Below are 21607 nucleotides of genomic sequence, written 5' to 3'. Positions count from 1 at the left end.
TACTCGTCAGACCCTTGATTTAGCACTGAACTTCATTTACCTTTGGAGGGCGACAATTGCTGCCTGCTCATTTTCATTCTCTGCCTGTGTTATACCCAGGAACTGCCAGGCCTGCAAAAATAATCATAATTTTCATATTTGTTATATATATCCAATTGCAAACAGAGTTACAACTAATATCACTGTTAAACAGAGGGGTGATAAAAGCAGCAGATCTGTCAAGGACTAACTACAGATTTTTCTACAGGGTGATACCAACAGTACCAATCAATACAGTTCTGAATGTCTTTGGGCCTGGTAAATATTTATAGTCAATGAATGCAAGGGTATTCTGTCAGTGTATGGTCACATGCTGATTACTTAGATTTGAGTTACTGTACATTTTAAATGTTGGTAGATTTTTATGGAAAATGATGAAGAATTATTAAGTTGTATAGATTTAAGGGTTCTAGAGGGTTTGGGGATTCTCTGCTTTTTGAAATACTGCTGCTTAATTTAATGCAGCAGTACATTCAAAGAGCCCTAGATACTTACACTGTAAATATTTTTCACAAAAAACAGACTTTAAGAGTATACTTGTTGAAAACAGCAATATTAAGGAAATTTATATCTTTTAAAAAAATTTCAACACTTATTAAATCAAAAATGTTATCTTTACAACAGCAGTGTTTACAAGATACTTCGAAAACATCTGGATATGAAGGAAAGGTTTGAAGTATTTCAAACAATAATATTACAAAAACAGGTTCTCATCCTGTGAAGGACTCACTGCTGTCTATTTAAAGTCATATACTAATTCAAAACTCTTAGAATTTAATCTGTTTTAGCAATCATGACCAGCAAAAGTTGGAACCCCAAAATCCTTCCATCACTTCATGCTAAAGGGAGTCCCCGTTCCCTTTGTCAGTAAAAGGCACATGAGTGAATACCTCTGCATCGTTGGGTTCTTGTAGAATAGCAGCCTCCAGGTACAAGATTGTAACAGGAAGGTCACCTTCTTTCATTTTTTTCAGTCCTTCCTCAAAAGCACCAGGCCAGTCTTTGAAGGGATTCTCAGTATGGAAATAATAACCCTGGAGAAGAGAGATAATGGACCCGTGATGAAGCACTGTGGCAGGGAATGACAAGTCCAAAAAATTAAATGACTCACCATTTTCCAGCTGCATGTAAACACCCTTTGTTCTGTGAAAATGGTATGAACCCCCCCATGGAATTTCAATTACAAAAAGGGTAAAAAGGCAAAATGCCACCAGACATTTATGTTTCTGCTCTCTTTACTTTAGCTCTGAAGTGACACTTACTGGTACTAATGGTGGGCTCTCCTACTCCCATCAAAGATAATGGCAGCAACTCACACTGCCTGCAGTAGCAGCAGAGCTGAACCTGTCATGAGCCCAGGACATCCAATTGAATGGTAAAGAGCACACATCAAGAAGCTGACTCCCTGCAGTGCTTGTAACCTCATGTCCACTCAGTTAAAATCCTGAAATCTTCAATTAACCTTCCAGATACAGAACAGTGTTGCAAGCACCTGAGTTTATTTTAGTGTTCCTTTAAATTTTGCCTTTTTCTCTTCTTGTCACTGCAGTGTAAAGGGTGTATGCTAATATCAGCTACATAATAGAAATCAAATGAAAATGTGAGATGGAAGGAATGAAGAAGAGAGACAGAATCTCTGTCATTTCTATGCTCAACAGTGTTTGAATGTCGCTGCCCAGATATTTTTATTTGGTGCTCTTCCTTAGGTGCCTGTCTTCAAAACTGCCCATAATCCAGTAGTTTGCTTTGTGAACCTTTCAGCATAATTCAGGCAGTGTGCAAGTCTAAATGTATTCTCACTATGGCAAGGTCTTTTAAATCTATCCCACTCACAGACAATTAAAGAAGATGAACTCTTTTGGGTAAAGTTAACTTCCACATCCAATGAATTTCCTTGGGATCCTTTAAATAGCTGAGTCTCATCTTAGTGTTGCACAGGAGGGATGGGAAAACTTGGTGTTACCTTCTCAATGGTTGAGATGGTGACTTGCCCTGGTGTTTCCTGGTTGTCTGAAATCCAGTTTCTGCGAGCCATTTCTTCCCATTCTGCTTGCATTTTGTCCCAAAACTCTGTGTCTGACTAGAGGAAAAGAGAAAATGAACAACAAAAACTTTAAAACAAACTGGTAAGCTTTTAATTTCTTTCTACCAGTGGTCTGTCAATTTTGCTGAATGGTATTAATTCTATTAATAATCACACTGACTGAAATGCTACAGCTCATGTTTGGAATTTCATGTAATTAAATTTCATCTCTTACATTGGAAATGCATTTTGTCAACAGAAAACTCTTTATCTCAGAGGCAGAGTATGTCCTATTTGAAGCAGGATTTGCAGCAGCTTACACTGCATCTTATTGATGCTAACAGCAAATTGTTACAGAAAATTTGAAGGAAATGAATGTTGCAAGCCTCTGACCGAAGAAAAGAAAGAAAAAAAAAAAGAAAATTCAACTGAGTGCATATGCTAAAGAATAACAATAGATAAAACCATTTAAAAGAGAACAAGCATCCCTCTTTGGTATATTCGGCATCATTTTCAGCTTTGTGAAAGGGAAATGTCAAAGCTTAGACAGAGAGTGTTTGCATAAGAGATTTAATAGAAATTGGGCTTTTTAACATAGTGGAGAAATCTCAATATTGCATTGTGTACTGTGCTGGTGAGAGGAATCTACAAGAGATTATAAAATTGTATAGTAAGATTAACATTCAGCTCAAAGACAAGGGGAAAATGCATATGCAAGGGAAACAGAAATTATGAAAAAAAGAATGAGATTTAGGATGTGCAACGACCAGACAGAGGGAACCACTGTGGCTACTAGAAAATGATGCCAAAAAACAGAAATGGGATTTAAAAAGAGGGGAGAATCCAAGTTTAGGTGCCATTTCGGTCTGCACAGATTAGTCATAAGCCCCCAAAAAGCAGATCCATAGCAGAATATCTGCTCAGCACTAGGGACCTTTCCAAAATTCCCCAGTTCCTGCAAGGTCATGGCCAGAGCTTCAGTGAAATGACACTACTGGGGGCACAGTTTCCCAACTTATTTATGTCAAAGAAAACAGCACAAATGATTCTATTCAGGTTAGAAATGTAATATTTCTTACAAGACTGACATTTTTGCTACTGCTCCACATCCAGGCATGATTTGAAAAACGGAGCTTAGTCTGTGATTGCAGGACTTGCTGCAAGTTCCTTAGGTACTTGGAGAAAGGAAAGCATGTGCCTCCTGATATCCAGCACTCAGGGGACTCAAAATTGTCTGAATTATGCAATTGTGGAAGTACCTGCAATGTTCCTCTGAATGGGAATCATTCACTCCTGGAGAGGAGATTTCACTCTGGGTAATAGAAGCAAAGAGCACTTGACCACTCTGTTGCACACCTTCAGAATTTGCTTTCATTCCAGACTTGAAGGAAATACATTCTTATAAATAGTCATGAGATTGTGCTGAAATGTCCATTTAGGCTTTGAAAAGGCTTGGATAATGAATCAGGTCCTTCCCTCTTTAACTCTTAGCCAGGACCAGAAGCACCTGAATCCCTAAAACAATCCTGTTTTTCAACAGATGCCTCTATCAACCATTTCTCACTCAGTACAAATTAACAGTGCACTGAAATAAAAATTACATGATCATGTTTATACTAGCAGTAATTTTGAGATTCAGGGTGAGTGAAAGAGTGGAAATTTCCCTTTCCTTCCAATTAAAACTAATAAAACTACTGAAAAGTAATTAGTAATGTTTTTTAAAGCAGATTAAGTTATAGAATTAATTATATATATGAATATATAACTTCATAGATATGAATGCACATATGAATATATATATGTATATATATGATGTTTTTATTAAATTTTTACTTGTATTTTTCCCCGAGAAATTCCCTATGAATCAGTGGTTTGGAAACATATCAAATCATATTTCTGCACATAGTAAGCAAGCATACAAGTGGGTTTAGGTCTTAAATTCAAATTCTGCTGTTTAATTACATATTTTTAATTCCCACAGGTGTTCACTGTGTTTATACTCCACGTAAAAAGCCAATGGAATTATTGTGCATTCAAGTAGCCATGCTGGATGTCCACCTACAGTGAGTCAAAAGGGGAGGGAAAATGCAATGAGGAGAAGACCTGCTTTGCTGTAATGTCTCTCCACTCATCCTACACTACTTGGACATGGGGTAAGTAGTAATAACCCAACTGTTATTTCGCAATGATGAGATAAGATTTGCTTGTTTGGGCCAAGCTCCAGCGTTCTGAGCACATCCAACATGGGGGGTTTCTGAAACTGGTGTGGCAAATCTGCACTGGGCACCTGGATCGTGGCACCTGATAAAATGCTGTAATTCTGCTGTGACAAATCCCAATGTCAGCAGCAGAGCAGTTTAATGCCCTTGAGGAAGAGGAGTGTAACCATCACACAGCCTTTGGTGAAGGCCTCATCTATCCCAGCTGCTATTAGTAGCATTTTTTTCATTGACTTCAGTGGCAGGAGGGTTAAATTAATATTGAGCATTCCTGAAGATCTGGCTTTGCACTAACACTCCTAGACCTAATTTTAACTCTGCTACATCACTGGTGCCAATTAACCTCATTTCAGTGTTTTTGCTGCCTTAATGCTGGTGAATTACTTTGGATGTACCAAATGTTTTCAGACCAGTTGAACACATTTAACACATTCTCAGATCATCTGCAGCACTTAAGTGGAATGACAACCAGGAAAAATGTTCATACCATCTGACTACTTCCAAGCAGAAAATTCTGCATTTTGTCAAAGAGGCTATTTTTACTCTTAGTATTCAAAAATATGCTGAAGCAGTTAAACAAACGGGAGGCAAAATATTTCCAGGCTCTCTACTTCCTATTATGCAGTGAAAGGGGGAGGGGGGTGCACTTTTTCAATATTGCTGGCTAAATTAGAAAGTTACCTATTTTCATGACTTTTAGAATTTTGCCTGTCCTGTAGTGTCAAAAATTAATTTGCAATATTCCTTTTTGACCAATGCATAACAAAGAAAGGTTCTGTCATTTTTCTTTGAATTACTGCATCAACATACTCTTTGATGTGAAAGACACAGTTAAACTCGTGTGCTTTTAACCAGGTAAGATTTCCTTAGCTGATACCTTCTCAAAATGAAAATTGAAAGTTTTAACGAAATGTAGAGATTAAAAATTATATCAAAAATCGATATACCAAGGCAAAGATTCTCATCATGATTTGAGAGAGTGACAAATAAAATGCATCTTGGTGACTCAAGTTCTTAGTTCCCAGGCACATCTGAAGTGATGTCTAAATAATGAGACAGGAACACTGTAGGTACAGAAAGCACTGATACTCATGGGAACCACAAAGCTGATGATTCTGGACTATGTGTTCCTAGGCTAGAAGAAATTAATCCCATCTTTTCCTGCTATTGTCACATAATTTATCTGTAATATGTTCTGATGCTTTACAACAGTACATTATACAGCAGATGGTTCAAGTGACATTGTGTTGTAAATAAAGTGATACTGAGAAGGACAGCTCAAAATTTCTTATGCATAAGCTCATGAAACAGTGTGGCATCTGCAGTTTAATGGGGGGAAATGTGGAATAAGAAAATAACAAAACTGCTTTTTTTTCCATCTCTGAGACATTTCTCAGTTGGAAGTCTTTGCATTTTCTTGGTTTTATTTCTATTTATCCTAATCTATCACCACTAGAATGGCAGATGATAAAAAAGTTGTTTTAACGGAATATAGGTACAGGATGGACCTGAATCCCAGGCTAGCATTTTTTAAAAATTCAAAAGTACCAATTAGTGGTAAAAAAGAGCTAATTATTAGGAAAATTATGTTAAAACATAGTTCTTACTGCACTTGGGAATCATGAAGATAAAAAAACATGAGGCAAAACCCAAATTCAATTTCCAAAAGAATAGAAAAGGTAGTGAGGGCTGCAAGAACCCAATCACTGCGAGGGAATATGGACCCTCTCTAATAGAAAAGCTATTTTACTTACTGCTTTATTCTTAAAAGATTCCCCAATGGCATAGGTATCGTTAAAACTTCTGAAGAAAGAATTACATCACAAATCTTCATTAATCTCAAAGTTTGACATCTTAAAATCATTCCCAAAGCTCTAAAGTGAATACTGGGTGGAGGATAAAGTTTGGTGTCTTCATTTACTGAATTGTTAATTAATTCCTTTCAAAATAGGCCACAAAGAACCTGAGATTTGCTTCCTTTTCTTGATAAGTTTTCTGGCTAATATTACCACTTGGAGCTTTCTCAATTGAAGAATATTGCAGAAACATCCAAAACCTAAAAAATGAATTTTTGAACTGTATCTGTTCTCCGCTTAAGAAAGCACTAATCTTTCTGAGATCGGCTCCAATTTATTTCAATCACTCCAGCTTTCTTACCATTTCATTTTATCTAGGATGAAAATTCAGCTCTTTTCATATGCAAATGGAAATAACTGCTCTATAAGATCTTGAAGAATCCTTTCCTTTACATTTTAACTACCTGGTCCAAGGTTGTATTTTAAGCAAAAAGAATAACTTTAGACTGCCAGCTACACAGTTAGGGAAACATTTAATTAGATTCCTTTTAATAGCTGTTTTTGAGACTACTTTAGAGTATTTTAACAACCTGTCTCTATTGCCTCAGAATGACCTTTTAGTCTGCAGGTTTGTTTTTTTTTTTATAAAATATATACTTCTTACTTTACTCTATAAAGTAATTCAATAATGTCTTGTAACCTGTTGTTGGACTCAACTCATTTTTCTCTCTGAGTGTCTGGATACTCCCCATCACACACAGCTGCTGGCAATTGCAACAGTACTGACATCATTTGCTAAACCACTAATGCCAAGATGTTCATCATCAGATTCCCTGTGTTGCCATCACAGGTTACAGCACATCATGTCCCACCTTCAGGATCAGTCTGCAGTGCAATTAGGAACACCCTGAGCATTTTAAGCAGTGGTAATTTGAAAACAAGTCTCTCCTTTCGCACCAGGAGCAAATGTGTGTGATGTGTGACATCAAAAACATCTTCTGTGCCCCACCAGCAGTTGTTTATAAAGAACCTACTTGATCTGGAAAAAGCAATGCAGGCAGAAAAGACAAGAAAAATGCCTTCAGTGTTTAGTTTATAAAAGAGCTTAGTTACTGTTTGTGTCCATTTTAACCTTGTGTGCTCAGACAAGATTTTTTTCTCTGTGCAATAAAATCCCAAGAAACCATAGTAGAAACCATACCTCCTACCATAGCATATAATTAAAAAAAACCTACAAATCAGCTTAATTTCTTAAAAAGGAAACTCTGTTTCTAGCTAAAAGCCAGCATATGAATTAGGCATAGTTTTGTTTGTAATCAACCAATATTAATTTAGAATAGTTCAACTGCCAACACTGGAATTGGAATGGTATAAAAACTTAAGTTAGAGGACTAATAAAACACATGGCTAAAATTTAAATTGAAACTCAAATAACCCTAAAGTGTTCTAGATGGTTTGGAGACTAATGAGACTTCAGTTCATGCTAAAAATAACGACTTTTGAGGAATTGGTTTCACAGCCTCATCCTTTCCACCCTAAAAATTCATTTCAGCGGCTGTTACATAACTTAGCCTGAAATTCTGTCCTCAGTGGAAGGCAGCTGTCTTGGCTCTTTGTGGTGACAGGATTTTTCAGGGTTACCAATGGGACCCACAACATTTATGGATCAATGCTCCAGATGATCCTCCAGATCGATGCTTATATCTAATTTTTTGTTGAGTTCTTTTAAAAAATCCTGTATTCCACCTCGTCTCTAGTCAGGATCAGGATTTCAGTTGGGATTAGTGATATAGGAGAACACTCAAGAGATGTTTCAGATGTTGGAAACGTAGTCAGTGAAAAAACCATGAAAGTGCACCAGGAGAACTATCCAAATAGCTTCCCCTTTTCAAACCAAATTGATTTGTCAGGAAACAAGGATATTCCTGTGCTTAATGCTCTGCCACTTGTTGTAAAAATGTGAAAATGGTGCATGGTTACTGCTACATGTGCAGTCTGCATTACAGCAGGTAATTGTGCTGTTTATCGGGGATTCTGAATTCAGGCTCCCCTGGAGAGAATTGGTTTGTGTCTGAGCTTAAATAGCTGAGTGCACACGTTCAGTTGCTGGGGAAAAATATTTCCCTCTTTTACTTTCATGTGCTGGAAGTACTTACATTTATGGGGCATTTTTCTTTACCCACTTGCTATAGCAATAAAAATCGAGCTTGAAAAGTTGGTTCTGTCTAATCTCAGTTTATAGCTAAGGGTTGGTGTTTGTTTATTTGTTGTTTGGTTTTTTTTTCTTTTAAATGAGATAAAATGCTATTTTAAATTAGAAACTCCAGGAATTATGTCTTTTCTCTGCTTTAAATAATCCAATTCCAACTTTCTCCTATGCTTGTGCTGCAAGATAAACAAGAAATCTATAGAACATTAGCTGAAAATGGAACAGTAAATGAAATAATACCTCAACAGCTGCCTTTGCTCTTTCAAATTCCTCTTCCAAGGAGTGATTTCTGGAAAGAAGAGGTGCTCCCCAACGCTGCTCCCTAGTTGATCGTGCCTAAAAAATAAGAGAATAAATCAGAAAAGGATGATAGACTCTCTGCCACATTTCTGAGTTATTTCCTCAATTGTCCAGAGCCCCAAATAGCCTTTCTCTTGGGGAAAAGTAGTTGTTTCCCTACATGAATTCCTCTGAATTTTCTCACACCATAGCTTATATCACTCCTGATGGGAAGTAGAGTAATTTATCTTTTCCAGATTTTTCTTTTCACTCGGGGTGCATGAAAGACAAAGAGACATCCAAGAAAAGGCAGTGCAAGAGCTGGACTACAAAAGGAAAGAGCTGACTATTTTATATAAGACTTTTATCTTCATTGTTCCTTCTCCTGCATTACAACTGCCTACGCTCCAGGAAGAAAACATCTCACTTCCCCTGTACATTTTGTAGTTTTCTTTCAGGTTTTCTTCCAGGATCACACTGGAGAGCCAAGTTTGCCATAGATTTCACTGGAAGGACAAATCCTTTTCCCAATCAGCAGCTCTCCTGTGCCTTACTATTGGTCGATCCCATTGGAGGCACATAAAGAGTTTTTCCCTGTTCTTTTATTAAAAACAATTCAATTTTTTTTTTTTTTTACAAAAGGCCCTGTACAAAACCAAACAATGTTTAGGGATGGCATAGAAAGGCACAAAGTGGCCTAATCTTGCTAAGTAGAGCTCTGGCTGCTAATCCCTTCCCTCGTGTTTGTCAAGAGGTTAAACTCATTAGCCACTTGCCTGCCCGTGGTCCCAACTGCATTAATTTATGTGATTATATTTCTGATGACTGTACTTGTAATATTCAATTTCAATGAGCCACACTGCTAAAAGACTAATTTTGCTCACATCAGGCTCATTGGGCTGTATCTGCAGATGCTGGTGTGTGCACTGCTGGGATGAAACATCCAACACACTCCTGGGTTCTCACACACGTTGTGTGCGATGCAAGGTCAAACACATATGTCTGTGGTTGTACACAGAGTTTTTTAGCCAGAAAATGGCATTCATTTGTCAGTCTAGACTTAAGGTTTCTGTACTGTTCCCGAGCCGTTGGTCTCACGGGCAGAGATTGATGAGTGAGTTGTACACTGGGTGGATGATACACAGAGGGGAAGAAAACAGCAGTACAGCACAAATTCTGTGAGAAGCACAGGCTCGTGGTGGGCACTGTGGGTGTTATTCTGTGTGGGCTTCTGGACTTTGCTGTGACAGGAAGCACCGAGAGTCCACACTGAGGATCTGTTTCTGCTTTCGTATCTACTGCCTCTGGTCCATGTGGTTTGCAAAATATTTTTCTCCCTTGCTGAGGCCAGGAAGAGATTTCAGGTTGTTACTGAAAACATACCAAAACCCAGTCCTACACACAAACCAGCTGTTTTACTGATTAATAGAATTTGTGCAGAAGAGAGAACTGGTTCAAATCATTCATTTCTTTACATATCACATGATGGTATTTGTCACTCAAACTGATGTTCTACAGAGAATAAACTGAGGTTGTCTGGAGTACATGTCTTTGAGGAAGGTGCTCATATTTAATTTAGAGTTATCAAGAGACCTTAATGATATTTCCAACTACCACTTCTTATTTTTCTCCAGTAGTTTAAAACACATTTTAGTACTCCTTATTTTCTCTGTAGAAGGATACTGATGATTTTAATAAGTTTTTAATGATAAAAGGACATTGAATAATATAAAGACATTGCAATATTAAATGATCTCATTATGAAATATCTTTTTTAGATTTCGACCTTTTTTGAGGTTGCTTTTACACTCCCTCTTTATTTTTCAGAGCCATACAGACAACCAAAATGAACCCTATATTCTAATACCTGTCTTGCTGTTTCTCTATACTGAAATCAGGTGACCTCCTGTCTCACTTCTACACACTTCTGTTATCCCAGTACCACACAGGGAGCCCTCATGCTGACATTCTCATACATTCTGAGTCATTGGTTCTTTTCAAACTGCCTTCCAGCATAGTGTTGTAAGTAGAGCCTGAATTCTGGCTCTGAAATGTATTGGAATACATATTTATACAGATGTCTTCGTCACCAGCTCATTTTTTCGACTCCCTTATTTACATTTTTTTCATTCCACTGCTGTATCATAAAGAAATTTTCTCTGGAATGGTTTGCGTACTTTTTTCCAGATCAATAATACTAAAGATCACAGTTTCTTCTTGGAATCACAGAAGAATCCCCACGTGGTTACATTTCCTAGTAAGTAACTACTGCTCTTGAGATCTAATGTTAGCCAGTCTTAATCTGTTTAGTGCCTTCTCAATTCTTACTGTATGGGGCCAATTTTAAAATCAGAATATGGTGTGTTAATTCAAACGTCTTGCAGAATATCACACAGCAACATTTATCAACTTGACCTGTAATCTGATCAAAGAATTACGTTTGTTTTCCTTGACACAGAGCTCTGTTGATAGGCACTAATTATGTTCCCAGCCTTTCCATTATTTATGAGTTGGCTCTTGCAAATGGTTTGATTACTTCCACTTTTTACCCTTTTGCTTCCAGTGACTGCCATTCCTCAGGTCAAGGACAATACTGCAAAAGGTGATGTTCAGACTGCAGAAGGGGAGAGTGAACTTGTTGGGACAGCAGAGAGGTGAGGGGGAAGAAGACAAGAAGCATAGAGGTCCCCTCTGCCACATGACAGAAGATACCCATTGTCCCTGCATCACCCCCACAGAAATAAACTTTCTGCTCCATTAAATGCACAGCCAGAGGGGAAAAAAGGTCATTAACAAACTCCTCATAAGCTGTATTTGCATACAGACAATGCAGAGTTATACTCTCCAAGTTGTGATACCCAGAAATGGAAGACCCCATGTGTAATGAATATGCTGCCTTCCACTAGTGCAGGAAAAGAGGGGATGGGGATGGAGTGCCAGTACTGGAGAACTCCACATCTCCAGCTGGTGATGGGCTGGGACTCTGCAGCTGCCTCCCTTAAGGGGAGCCAGAGGTGGGTGTGGCTCAGGGTGGGATGGGTGTGTCTGTGGACACTCTGTGGACACCATGGTTTGACATTCCCATCACCCTTCAATGGAGGTGCTGAGGCTGATCATGGCTGCTGTCTTCAGGGAAAAGAAATCTTCCATTCTGATGCATTTGCACATACTTTCCTGCACTTGTACTCTACTTCTGTGCTGCTGGATCTAAACTGTTGGTGAGAGGCTTAAATTACAGCTTTAACTTTTGATCAGGTCTTCAAATAATGAACTAAATCTGTCCCTTGTAACATTTCCTTTCCTGAGAGTAACTGGCACATCCAAGGAGAACTAGGGCCATTAGTCTTACTTTAGCTATTTAGGAGAAGTGGGGAATCAGTATTATTTTCTAAATATGTTGCCTCAAATTGAAGATTTCTAAGGTTTAGAGGCTTTGCATTATACCTTTGTCTAAGAGTGCTGACATATTAGAATTAGACACAGCTTTTTAGCATATGAGGGGTTTTGTGTATTATAGGTGAGCAATAAAATATCTATAATGCCCAGGGGAGCATTTAAAGAGCTACAACATGAGCAAACTTTATGTGCAGACAATGGAGCATATTATCTCTTTCTGCACTTTGTAATTATAAGATGAAAAATAAGCCTTCAAAAAAGCCCCAAACACTGCAAGATATCTCAGTACTAATAAAAGCATAACAAGGAACTTTCCAGAATGGCAGAGAAAAAAAAGAACAGTGCCAATGCTGTTTAAGAGTTAGTAATAGGTAAAATATGATGTGAAAAAATGCTGAGAAGCAAGACAGCCACATCCAGTGGGAGCCACCATGAGAGCATATTCCAGCCTTCAAACACATTTCCCCCTTAGTAGTTCAAAGCTTGTCTGTTGGATTTTGTATTGATACAAGTTCTGGTAAACACAGGATTTTGTTAAGAAGATTGCATAATTTTAATGAAAATATGACCTAGTTACTTAGCATTTCACTTTGAGGAACTAAATCTAACATGTCAAAGATGAGTGATGAGGTGATTGCCTGGGAAACTGCTGATGGAAAACTGCAGCATGTTTGACAAGATGGAATATTTAGGGTATGGCAGAATGTGTTGCATATGCAAAGGTTACCTTTAAATGAGATAGACAAAACCTATAGAGGACAAAGTATGGAAAACATATGCTTTGATAAAAGCTGTAACGTGATTTCTTTTACAAGCACAGTAAGAACTCGGTCAAGATCAATGAGCCTGTTTGCTGGGAACTGACAACTCTGGCAGTCCAAGTATAAGCAGGATGAAGCTGGCACTGAACAAACCCACTAAATTTCTAAGTAAGCTACCTAGAATAAGAACTCACCCTCACTTTAGGTCATTTTTCTGCACTACTAATTGCCAGTTCAGTGTTTCGTTACTTGAATGGACCATAAGTTTGAAAAAAGCAGGTTATGACAAAACAAAACAAAACAAAACATGAAATATACCAAAACAAAAGATAAGAATTTTTTTCTCTGCTTCTTTTTCAAGCTGGCTTATTCAGCTTCATGGTTTTTTTATTTTGAAATATCAGTCATTTCACAAAACAGTATGGAGCCTCAAGTGACTGAGCTTAGACTGAATGAAAAATGTGGATTTTTGCTTCTGCAGTCATTCTAGTGGAAGATAAACAGGAAATAGACCATAGAAAGTAGAGATGTTATATACTAAATTTGCAATCGCTTTTACAGAGAGCCACGGTATTTAAATTCTGTGACAGTCTACTTGATTTACACACATCTTGGTTGAGCATGAATATTCTGGAATTTAGATCTATTAGGCTGAGGAACAGCCTCCTAAAAATGGGTCAGAGGTACTTCAAGATAAGATAGACAAATTATGTGAGAACATACCATCCATTTCAAGTGGATGATGTTGTGCAATAGATCTTTTCCATTAATAAGAAGTATAAATCTGTTGCAGAGAAAGAAAAGATATCATACATTACAACTAGAGTGAGGCTTTCCAGAGGGAAAAACCCCCTCCTGTTAGTAATGTAGAGATGGCAGGGAAGTAGGTTTTTTTTCCTAACAAAAACACAGAAATGGATCTGATAACTGGGTTCTAATTCTATTTTCTTCAAAAAATGGTGCATAATTTAAGAAAACACATTTAGCATTTTAATGTCTCATTTTTCCATTTTCAAATGAGGCTATTATTTTCCATTAATTTCCAGATTTTCCATCTGACAGAAAGTTTTTGAAGTCCAGGCCTAAAAATAGCTGTGGAAGGGAAGACAATTATTTTCAACAAAAAGCTAATGCACCAAACAACTCTCTCTTGCCCTGGCCAGTGGCAATGGCAGAAATCCCTCAGTTAAAAAATAAGCAGGAAAGAAGGTGTATAAGCAACCTGATCTATGTGAATGCAGATCTAAATCTATGTTTGCACCTGTTTGTGCATACATACATACCAAAAAATATACAACTCTACGTAATAATTGCTTACAACTTCAAGTAATAATTGCCACAAGGTCCTGTCCTTGTGGAATTGTGGAATCCTTGTCCTGTCCTGTGACAGTGGAATTGGGCAAATCTACAGAACCCTCTGTACTAGAGTTACTTTTCCTGCAGGAAAAAGTCCTTTGACCACACTGCTCTCCCACCTGTGGAGATAAATTAGTAATGAACATTGGTCTAATGATTTCCTCAACCATTTTCCAATTCTGGGGATTCCTGCTCGATCAAGAGACCTTGAGAATAGATATGTTGCAGGGAGAGGGAACCATTAGATGTCTGAATTTTCAGAACTGGTTGAAGAGAAAAAAGATGATGCTGTAAATTGTTCGAAGTTTTTGTCTTTGTACGAGAAGGTGACAGTTCACTGCAGTATTAAACTCTGAATGTCTGAGGTGCTGACATATGTAAGGTATTTTCACAACATTAATTTCAAAGAGGTGTAAAGATTCAGAGGTATTTTTCTCTGATGATCCTGAAAACATCCCTTAAATACTTGTCCCAGAATGTGAATGGTTAGCCAATGGGACAATTTTTCCTTACCTTTTTGTTGCCAAATCTCCTTACCTGTATTGCAGGTGCAAGTTCTAATTCTGATGTAGAATCAGAGTCCAAGGCACTCTTGACATTAGTCAGCTCAGACTGTGATCTGTTTTCTGTGGACCTAGAAACAATGCATTTACACACTCATCACTGAACAGTAAGACACGCTGCATTACATCTTTCAGGTCCATAAACACACACCAATTAATTAGGGTATTTAATTTAACTGAATTATCAAAAGGCAGTTCTCAAAAGTACCTGGACCCTTCTCAGTGTTCTCACTCATACACTTCTATTTCATATCCAGGCAAAACAAGGATAGGCAATGACACAAGTTTGTACCCGCAATCAGTGTCCGAGAATCAACCACCACTATGCAGGAATTCACCTTGGCATATGTGCATTTTCATACCACAATGTCCTAACATTCTTTCTTCCTAGAAAATGAAACCCTATGGACCAAAATCAAGTCAACTGAACAGCTCTAAGTTAACGAAATGCCCAGAAAAAGGGCAGGTTAAAATACAGGATAAGCATCGTTTGGTCAGAAACCTTCTAGTGCATGAAAATGCTAATTATGGCCATGCAAAATGTGGAGAATGAGTGCTACTTACACATCAGGAAGGCAGCAGAATTAATCTGCATGAACTGTTCCCAAAGGCAAAGTCCAATTCTTTCCTCATTTGCAACCCCTCAAGTTTAGTTAACTGTGTGAAAGGGGTTGGATATTTTATCTTGCCTCTTCTTTGCTACCCTTGTGGTAGCAAAGCCAAAATACAGTGGATATCCAGTGAGTGTCAAATCACTGCACTGCCAACTATCCTGTTTTATTCATTTTACTCACGTTTGTAGCTGGATTTGGACCATTGCATGTCTCTGTAGAATTCTAACCACCATTTATTTAGTAATTGCACCTGCTACTTTTCACAACACTGAAAATTGCTGGCAAAATATAATTTTAGTGTGTACTTCCTTATGATGCATTGTCCAAAATGTGTGCCTGAGCACATTTAGTGTAATCATAACAGGTTTAATGATATGACTTGTCATCAAGAAGGCATTTCTGTGAATTAAGAAAGCTAGAATGGAAATATTTTTGTAAGGAAAGCAAAAAGCTGTACCATAAAATCTCCTTTGATGGAGCTCTAGATGATGATGATGATATTCGCTCTGCAGAAGGGTGGACCTTGCTACTCCTGTCTCCATGAAAACTGACATCATCCCATTTCTCTGGATGATGAATATCAACTGGAAAATAAATAAAGAAAATATGAATCTTTTAAAGAAACTACTGCAGAAAATTTTATCTCCTCTGCTAAATGTATGTTATAGAGAAAATGGTACCACCAAAGACTACACTTTAGTTAAAGTCCATACACAGAAATGTTTTGTACCTTTCTATTTGATATGCTGTGAAAATATTTGGAAATTCACAACATTTTTTCAAAATCTATTAGCATTCATGGTCAGAATGTCAGTGTAACTCTTGATTTAAAATCAGTGATTTGTATGTAATTTAGTCTAATTGTAAAAATAAGACTTTTCTTAGAGACTACTATTTAAAAATGTAGGCAACCAATGTTATTCAGTCATATGTCAGACTCACTGTGCAAAAATCAGATGTTGAGCTCCTGTTTGAAGAAAAGGTCTCTAAAAGAATTTCTGTGCTGATGAATGGAAAGTTTGCTGCCTTGGTATAAATTACATTTACCTTGCAAATTCTCAGTCGCAGTGCAAGTAATTTAGTTTGGATGGAACTAAATTAAATTCACCTTTTCCAAAGCTTGTCGATAGATCAGGCTTGGCAGGATATTGAGTTGTTTTGGGGATTTTTTTTCAATCTGTATAAATATATTTCTCTTGTGAGAAATGGAATTTTTTCCCTCATATGCATAGATACAGCAGTATTTACAAATGTATTGTGTATTTCTGACATCTGCAGTTCTGAGAAGGACATCTATGTATGGGCTTCCTCTCATTTGTGTCCTTTCCCAATTTCTCATCATACCCCCATAGATTTTTCTACCATTTGACTCACTCTGACTAAATTCTTTTATTCAAAGAAACGTTTCAAAGCTTTATGAGCACACTTGGTGACAATTTAATATGTATAATAGCAAAATGTAAAATGTAAACTTGAAAATGTTTCAAGTTTAAAGTGCTTCAATTAGTTTATAAGGTGGAGCAAAGGTTACACACTCTGCTAAAACGTGGTGCAACAAAAAAATCTGGTGTTGCTCATTATTTTGTGACAATAGTCAGGAGAAACTTGTGCTAAGAAAGGCTATGGAGCACTAATAAAATAGCTACACTCTTACCAAAATCTAGTGAAGACTTGTCTGCAACTCTGGCAGCCTGGACTTTCTGCTCAGAATCCACACTGATAAGGTCAGGATTGTCTGTCTTCTTTCTGTGAGTTGAAGCTTTTAAGCCTTCACTTCTTGATGGATTCTCTGATTTCTTTGCTTTGTTTTGGGTTTGTAAGACAGGTTCACTAAGATCCAGGAGATCCAGACCTGCTGATAATACTTAGAGACAAAATGTTATAATTTAATGTTGTTTTAATTAAAAAGCTTGCTTTTTCAGATTTGTTTAAGTTGGGAAAAACATTTCTGACATGTTTGCCTCTGACTAGAGTAGGTGTGTGTTTCCTGGCTAAAGGTGATGACCAACACATTAAAATATGCCTGGGAATTTCAGGTGCTTAACTAATGCAGTTTAATGGATTCACATAAAAGGCTTCTCATTTGAAAATCTTAAAGACATCCAAAGTCTTAAGGCTGTGGCCTTCACAGATTTTCCTCTGCTGTGAGGGTTCCCTGTACAATTGAGCTTTGAGATAAGATTTGGTTTGATTTATGATTTATCAAGTACTGGTAACAGCTGCTTAGGGCATTGCTGTTGTGCCACATGCCATTTTGGAAAATGCAGGAGTAGATATCTTCCTGGGTTCTTAATTTAAAAGTTGCCTAAAGAATAACATTTAAAATTCCTTAGCATGTAAAATATAGGAAAACTGTCGTTTTATCATTGTTTTACAGGACAGGTGTTTTTTGACAAATCAATTTGTATTATCTCTTGCAGTGCTTTATCTGTGTTCTTGGCAAATGACTGAATTTCATCAATCTTCATAGAATAAGAAATTTTTATTTTGCTATTACATAAATCTAATACCCCCCCGCCCCTCAATCTGGTAGATATTCTAGGCAGCTATACAATATATAGATACTTTTTTACAACAAACACCATTCTTAAACAACCTGAAATAGTTGTATTCATCCCTGTAATATCTTTAGCTATATATAAAAGGAAAAAATATTATTTTTAAATTGCTATTTAACTTAGTGTTCCAGCATACTGCTTTAGACACGTATTAATTACAAGTGAAGATAATCGCCCAGCTGTCAATTACTCATTTAATAATTTGCATGTATATAGATTTTAATTAAATGGCTTCTAACAAGCAGAGTCATTTTAAGAGATAGCAAGAGAACATAGTGGTGTTATGTTGATTTATTGAATCTCTGGTGATCTGCTCAACTGCATTGATTACCTTTGCACAAATACTGAGTGGGAAGGGATCAATTTCTAAAAATACCTCCAAAGGACAATATACATCAAATAGAATTCAGTATCATTCAAAAGGCTTTCAGGATTCACTCTTACTTTTTCTCTTCTCTGCTGTCTCATTGAACACAATGGAGCTGAGAAATGTATTAGATCCTTTCACTATTAAGGTGTCCAAACTCAGCCTGATAAATTGTTTTGATATCTTTTCCCTTTTTGTTTGCTATCTCATCCTAGTTTTTATTTAAAAAAATCTTTTTAGAGTAAGGAATGGGTTTGGTTAAAATCAGACTAAATGTGGCTTTCTCATAGGTTAACATTTTGCAAAAAAAAATATTGAGAATTGATCAAACTAGTGCATACTTTTGTGAGACTTAAACAAAATGCTTTTATTTCAGCTCCAAAGATCGACTGGAACTGATGTGGTTTGACTCTCATCATATTGGCCCTCAAATGTAATGAACAAAGTTTTTTTCTATGAATAGTTCAGACAATTATAATTTAATACTGGCTTGTGATTTTGTGCAAATAGTAAAAAATCAAGAAACTACTTGAAAAAATGTGCTCTAAATAAGATAAAATTAAATTATTTCTATCTACTGGGGGATAGTAAAGAATGTTGTTTACCTGCAGTGTTCGATGTTACAGGCCTTGCAACAGCTTCTGGTTTAGTTTCACAGAGAAAGTCGTCAATGGAGGGGCTCAGGAGGGGTCTGCTTTCCTGTTGCTCATTCACCAGCTAACAACAAAGAACCCCGGGTCACAGAGTGTTCTTGAGATGAAGAATTTAAAGAAATAAAACACATCTTACAACATCACGTGCTTTATTTTTGATTGTGAGAGTAAAGTGTTGCAATTAGATGATCCGCAAATATATCTGGCTTTCAAAAAAAAAGAGTCTAATTGCTCTTTTGAGGCAAAATTATATTCCTGTTTTACAAATCACACAAAAATAAAGCAGCAAGATGATTTTTCCTTAGCAGTTATTGCATACTATTGCTTATAGGGCTAAAGTATACAAGGCCTGATGCAACTCCCTTCAAATCCATGGTGAAGTTGGCCTTCTCTATCACCAGGAGACTAAACAGGGCTTTTTTAGTATTTGGAAGTGGCCTTTTTTTTTTTTCCACCAGTAGCATGCCTCCCCACAGAACTCCCACAATAGCATTTCATCCAGCAAATATGCATTAGCCCATTAAACAATAACCCACTGAGACAGAAAACACTTCTCTGCCATACAACGACATGTGAATGACAGTGGATGGAGCCTGGTGAGTGTATGAACTTCCTGCACGAGCTCTGACTGTGGGAAGACTCACAGTAGTTTTTATTTATGAGAAGTTTTCCACTTTTATTCCAAATGCATGAGTGCATTGGTTTTCTGCTACCTAAAAGGAATTTGTGCATTACAAGCTATTTAATGTACTAGGGATTAAAAAGAAAAAACGGTAAAAGTCTCAGAAATAAAAGTCTCCTCTTTTCCATCTATCTCTGACTGGAGGATCAAGACCTAAGCTGAGTTGGATGGATGCCTGATGGTGTGTCCTGCATTTACTGTATCTTAATAATGTGGAAACATGTTTTCCCTCTGTTGCTTTTGCCTGGAGCACTTTCAGGTTTATTTTTCCCTCTCTTCCCTCCTTCTTGCCATTCTCTTCTCACTTTCTTTACACTGTTGAATTTTCAGAATTTTCTCCTAGATATATTTGAATTTTAAAATTTAAGATGCTAACATGGACTAAAACTGGCAAAAAAGGGTATTTACTCATCCTCATGTTTGTTAATTATCGGCACTGAGCTCAGGATTACCTCTAAGCTTAGGTTCACTGCTCTTCAGTACTTGATTTCTGTATTGCAAAGTTGCAATGAAATACCAGAGCTATTGAAATAAAAAGTCCACTATTTTAATGGATCAAACATTTAAGCTGGTACCTAATGCTGACTAACTCTGTACATGCACAAATGCATTTGCCCAGGACCTTGAAATACCAGTTTACATGAGTGCCATGAGAGACAGATGAGTGATTGCCTGCCCAACTGTGGGCAGCACAACGTGCAAATATGGGCACTTCATTTGCACAACGTGCAAATATGGGCACTTCATTTAGAAGTCCCAAACTCTACATCTACATGTGCTAAACCCAGACTGCAGATGCACCTCACCAGTGACTTAATCATGGGGGGTTCTAACTCGAAAGCACCCACTGCAGAAGTGAAAAATAGAAAATCTTAAGACCAGCTGAAAAGGCATTTTATTGCCCAAAGCTGTCGTGGACATAAGAGGATAAACTCTGGGAAGACCAGCAATAATAATAAGAATCAGTGTTGTGGCAGGGAAAGAGACAAGAATCAATAAAGATCTGAATTTTTCCAAGATTCAACTGAAGTATGAAGTTTGATAAATAATTTTTTTTATTTTCGAAGATGGTTATTATGTCCTTAGAAATTTCTTTATTACAGAGTTTGTAATAAACTCTGAGGAAGCAGAGGAAGACCTGCTAAGCAACAGGCATTCATTAGTTTGATACTAGCATAGATTTTTCAAAACCCTTGATAAAATTCTACCAAAAAACTGAAAGAAGATTGATGGTAATATCAGCTTCATCAGCAAACAACAAGATTTAATTTTTACTAACTTGTATCTTCTTTCTGCTGTATTTACAGCATTTTTATTTAGTTATAAAACAAATAGGTTCCTCTTCTCTGACTCTCTGACTTTGTGAACAAATACACTAAATTCATCAGGCATGGGCCACACAAATTATCAGCAGAATAAAACCCACATTTTACAGGTGACTAAAAGAGTTTGCCTTGCTTAGGCTAACAAAATGAAGATTGAGTAGGCATATAGTTATTCTTCATGTATACATAAATTGAAGGAGGAAAGTTATTTCAGCTATAGAGAAAGGCTGGAATGATAACAAAGAGTTCTAAACTGACCATGAATAGATCTGGTCTGGAATTAAAAGAACCTATTGCAGCAGTGAACTATATGAACAATATCTTTTTTAGGTTAAAGAGACAAAGTAACTTTTGCCAAGCCTTGTACATAGCTCTTTATGATGTGATTGCTTTCGAGAAGTGGACCGTGACCCAGAGGATCCCTCCTAGTCCTGTGTCCTGTGCTCCCATGACTAAGGATTAGAAGCTGTACGAGTGTCTTATTAAAGGGCTTATTCCCATGAAAAATAATCTGTTTTCAACTGAAACATTTGGGTCAAAACAGGTCAGACATGATCATGTCTACTAAGTCTCAGTAAATACAAACTACATATGTACAGCAATAGAACAAATTAGAAAAACACTATTTTGTTGTGAGGCAGACATTTAATGATGAATTAAGATCTTAGTAAGTTAGAGTGCCATGAGCTGATATTTTTTCTGCAGGTAAGTGGACAGTGGGGTAGGTTTCCGACATTACTCTGTACTCAATGCCACTTGTTAAGCCC

General features: G+C 37.1%; 1 protein-coding gene across 4 annotated transcripts in view; it reads right to left on the bottom strand.

Annotated features, from left to right (window-relative positions):
* PEX5L (peroxisomal biogenesis factor 5 like) overlaps positions 1 to 21607 on the bottom strand; it is a 108454-nt gene that overhangs the window by 10835 nt on the left and 76012 nt on the right. For all 4 annotated transcript variants that reach the window (XM_027685884.1, XM_027685886.1, XM_027685885.1 and 1 more), the window contains 8 exons: positions 18786 to 18897; positions 16910 to 17119; positions 15713 to 15839; positions 14616 to 14712; positions 8527 to 8622; positions 2003 to 2119; positions 930 to 1073; positions 41 to 111 (listed from right to left, as the gene is read on the bottom strand). In XM_027685884.1, coding sequence (XP_027541685.1) covers positions 41 to 111; positions 930 to 1073; positions 2003 to 2119; positions 8527 to 8622; positions 14616 to 14712; positions 15713 to 15839; positions 16910 to 17119; positions 18786 to 18897 — 974 coding nt within the window. The remainder of the gene's footprint in view (positions 1 to 40; positions 112 to 929; positions 1074 to 2002; positions 2120 to 8526; positions 8623 to 14615; positions 14713 to 15712; positions 15840 to 16909; positions 17120 to 18785; positions 18898 to 21607) is intronic.

Source organism: Neopelma chrysocephalum, unplaced genomic scaffold (assembly GCF_003984885.1).
Source record: "Neopelma chrysocephalum unplaced genomic scaffold, ASM398488v2 Primary Assembly neopelma1_69, whole genome shotgun sequence".
In the NCBI taxonomy this organism is placed as follows: domain Eukaryota; kingdom Metazoa; phylum Chordata; class Aves; order Passeriformes; family Pipridae; genus Neopelma; species Neopelma chrysocephalum.
The sequence above is the reverse complement of the archived record's forward strand: the minus strand, read 5'-3'. Positions and strand labels throughout refer to the sequence as shown.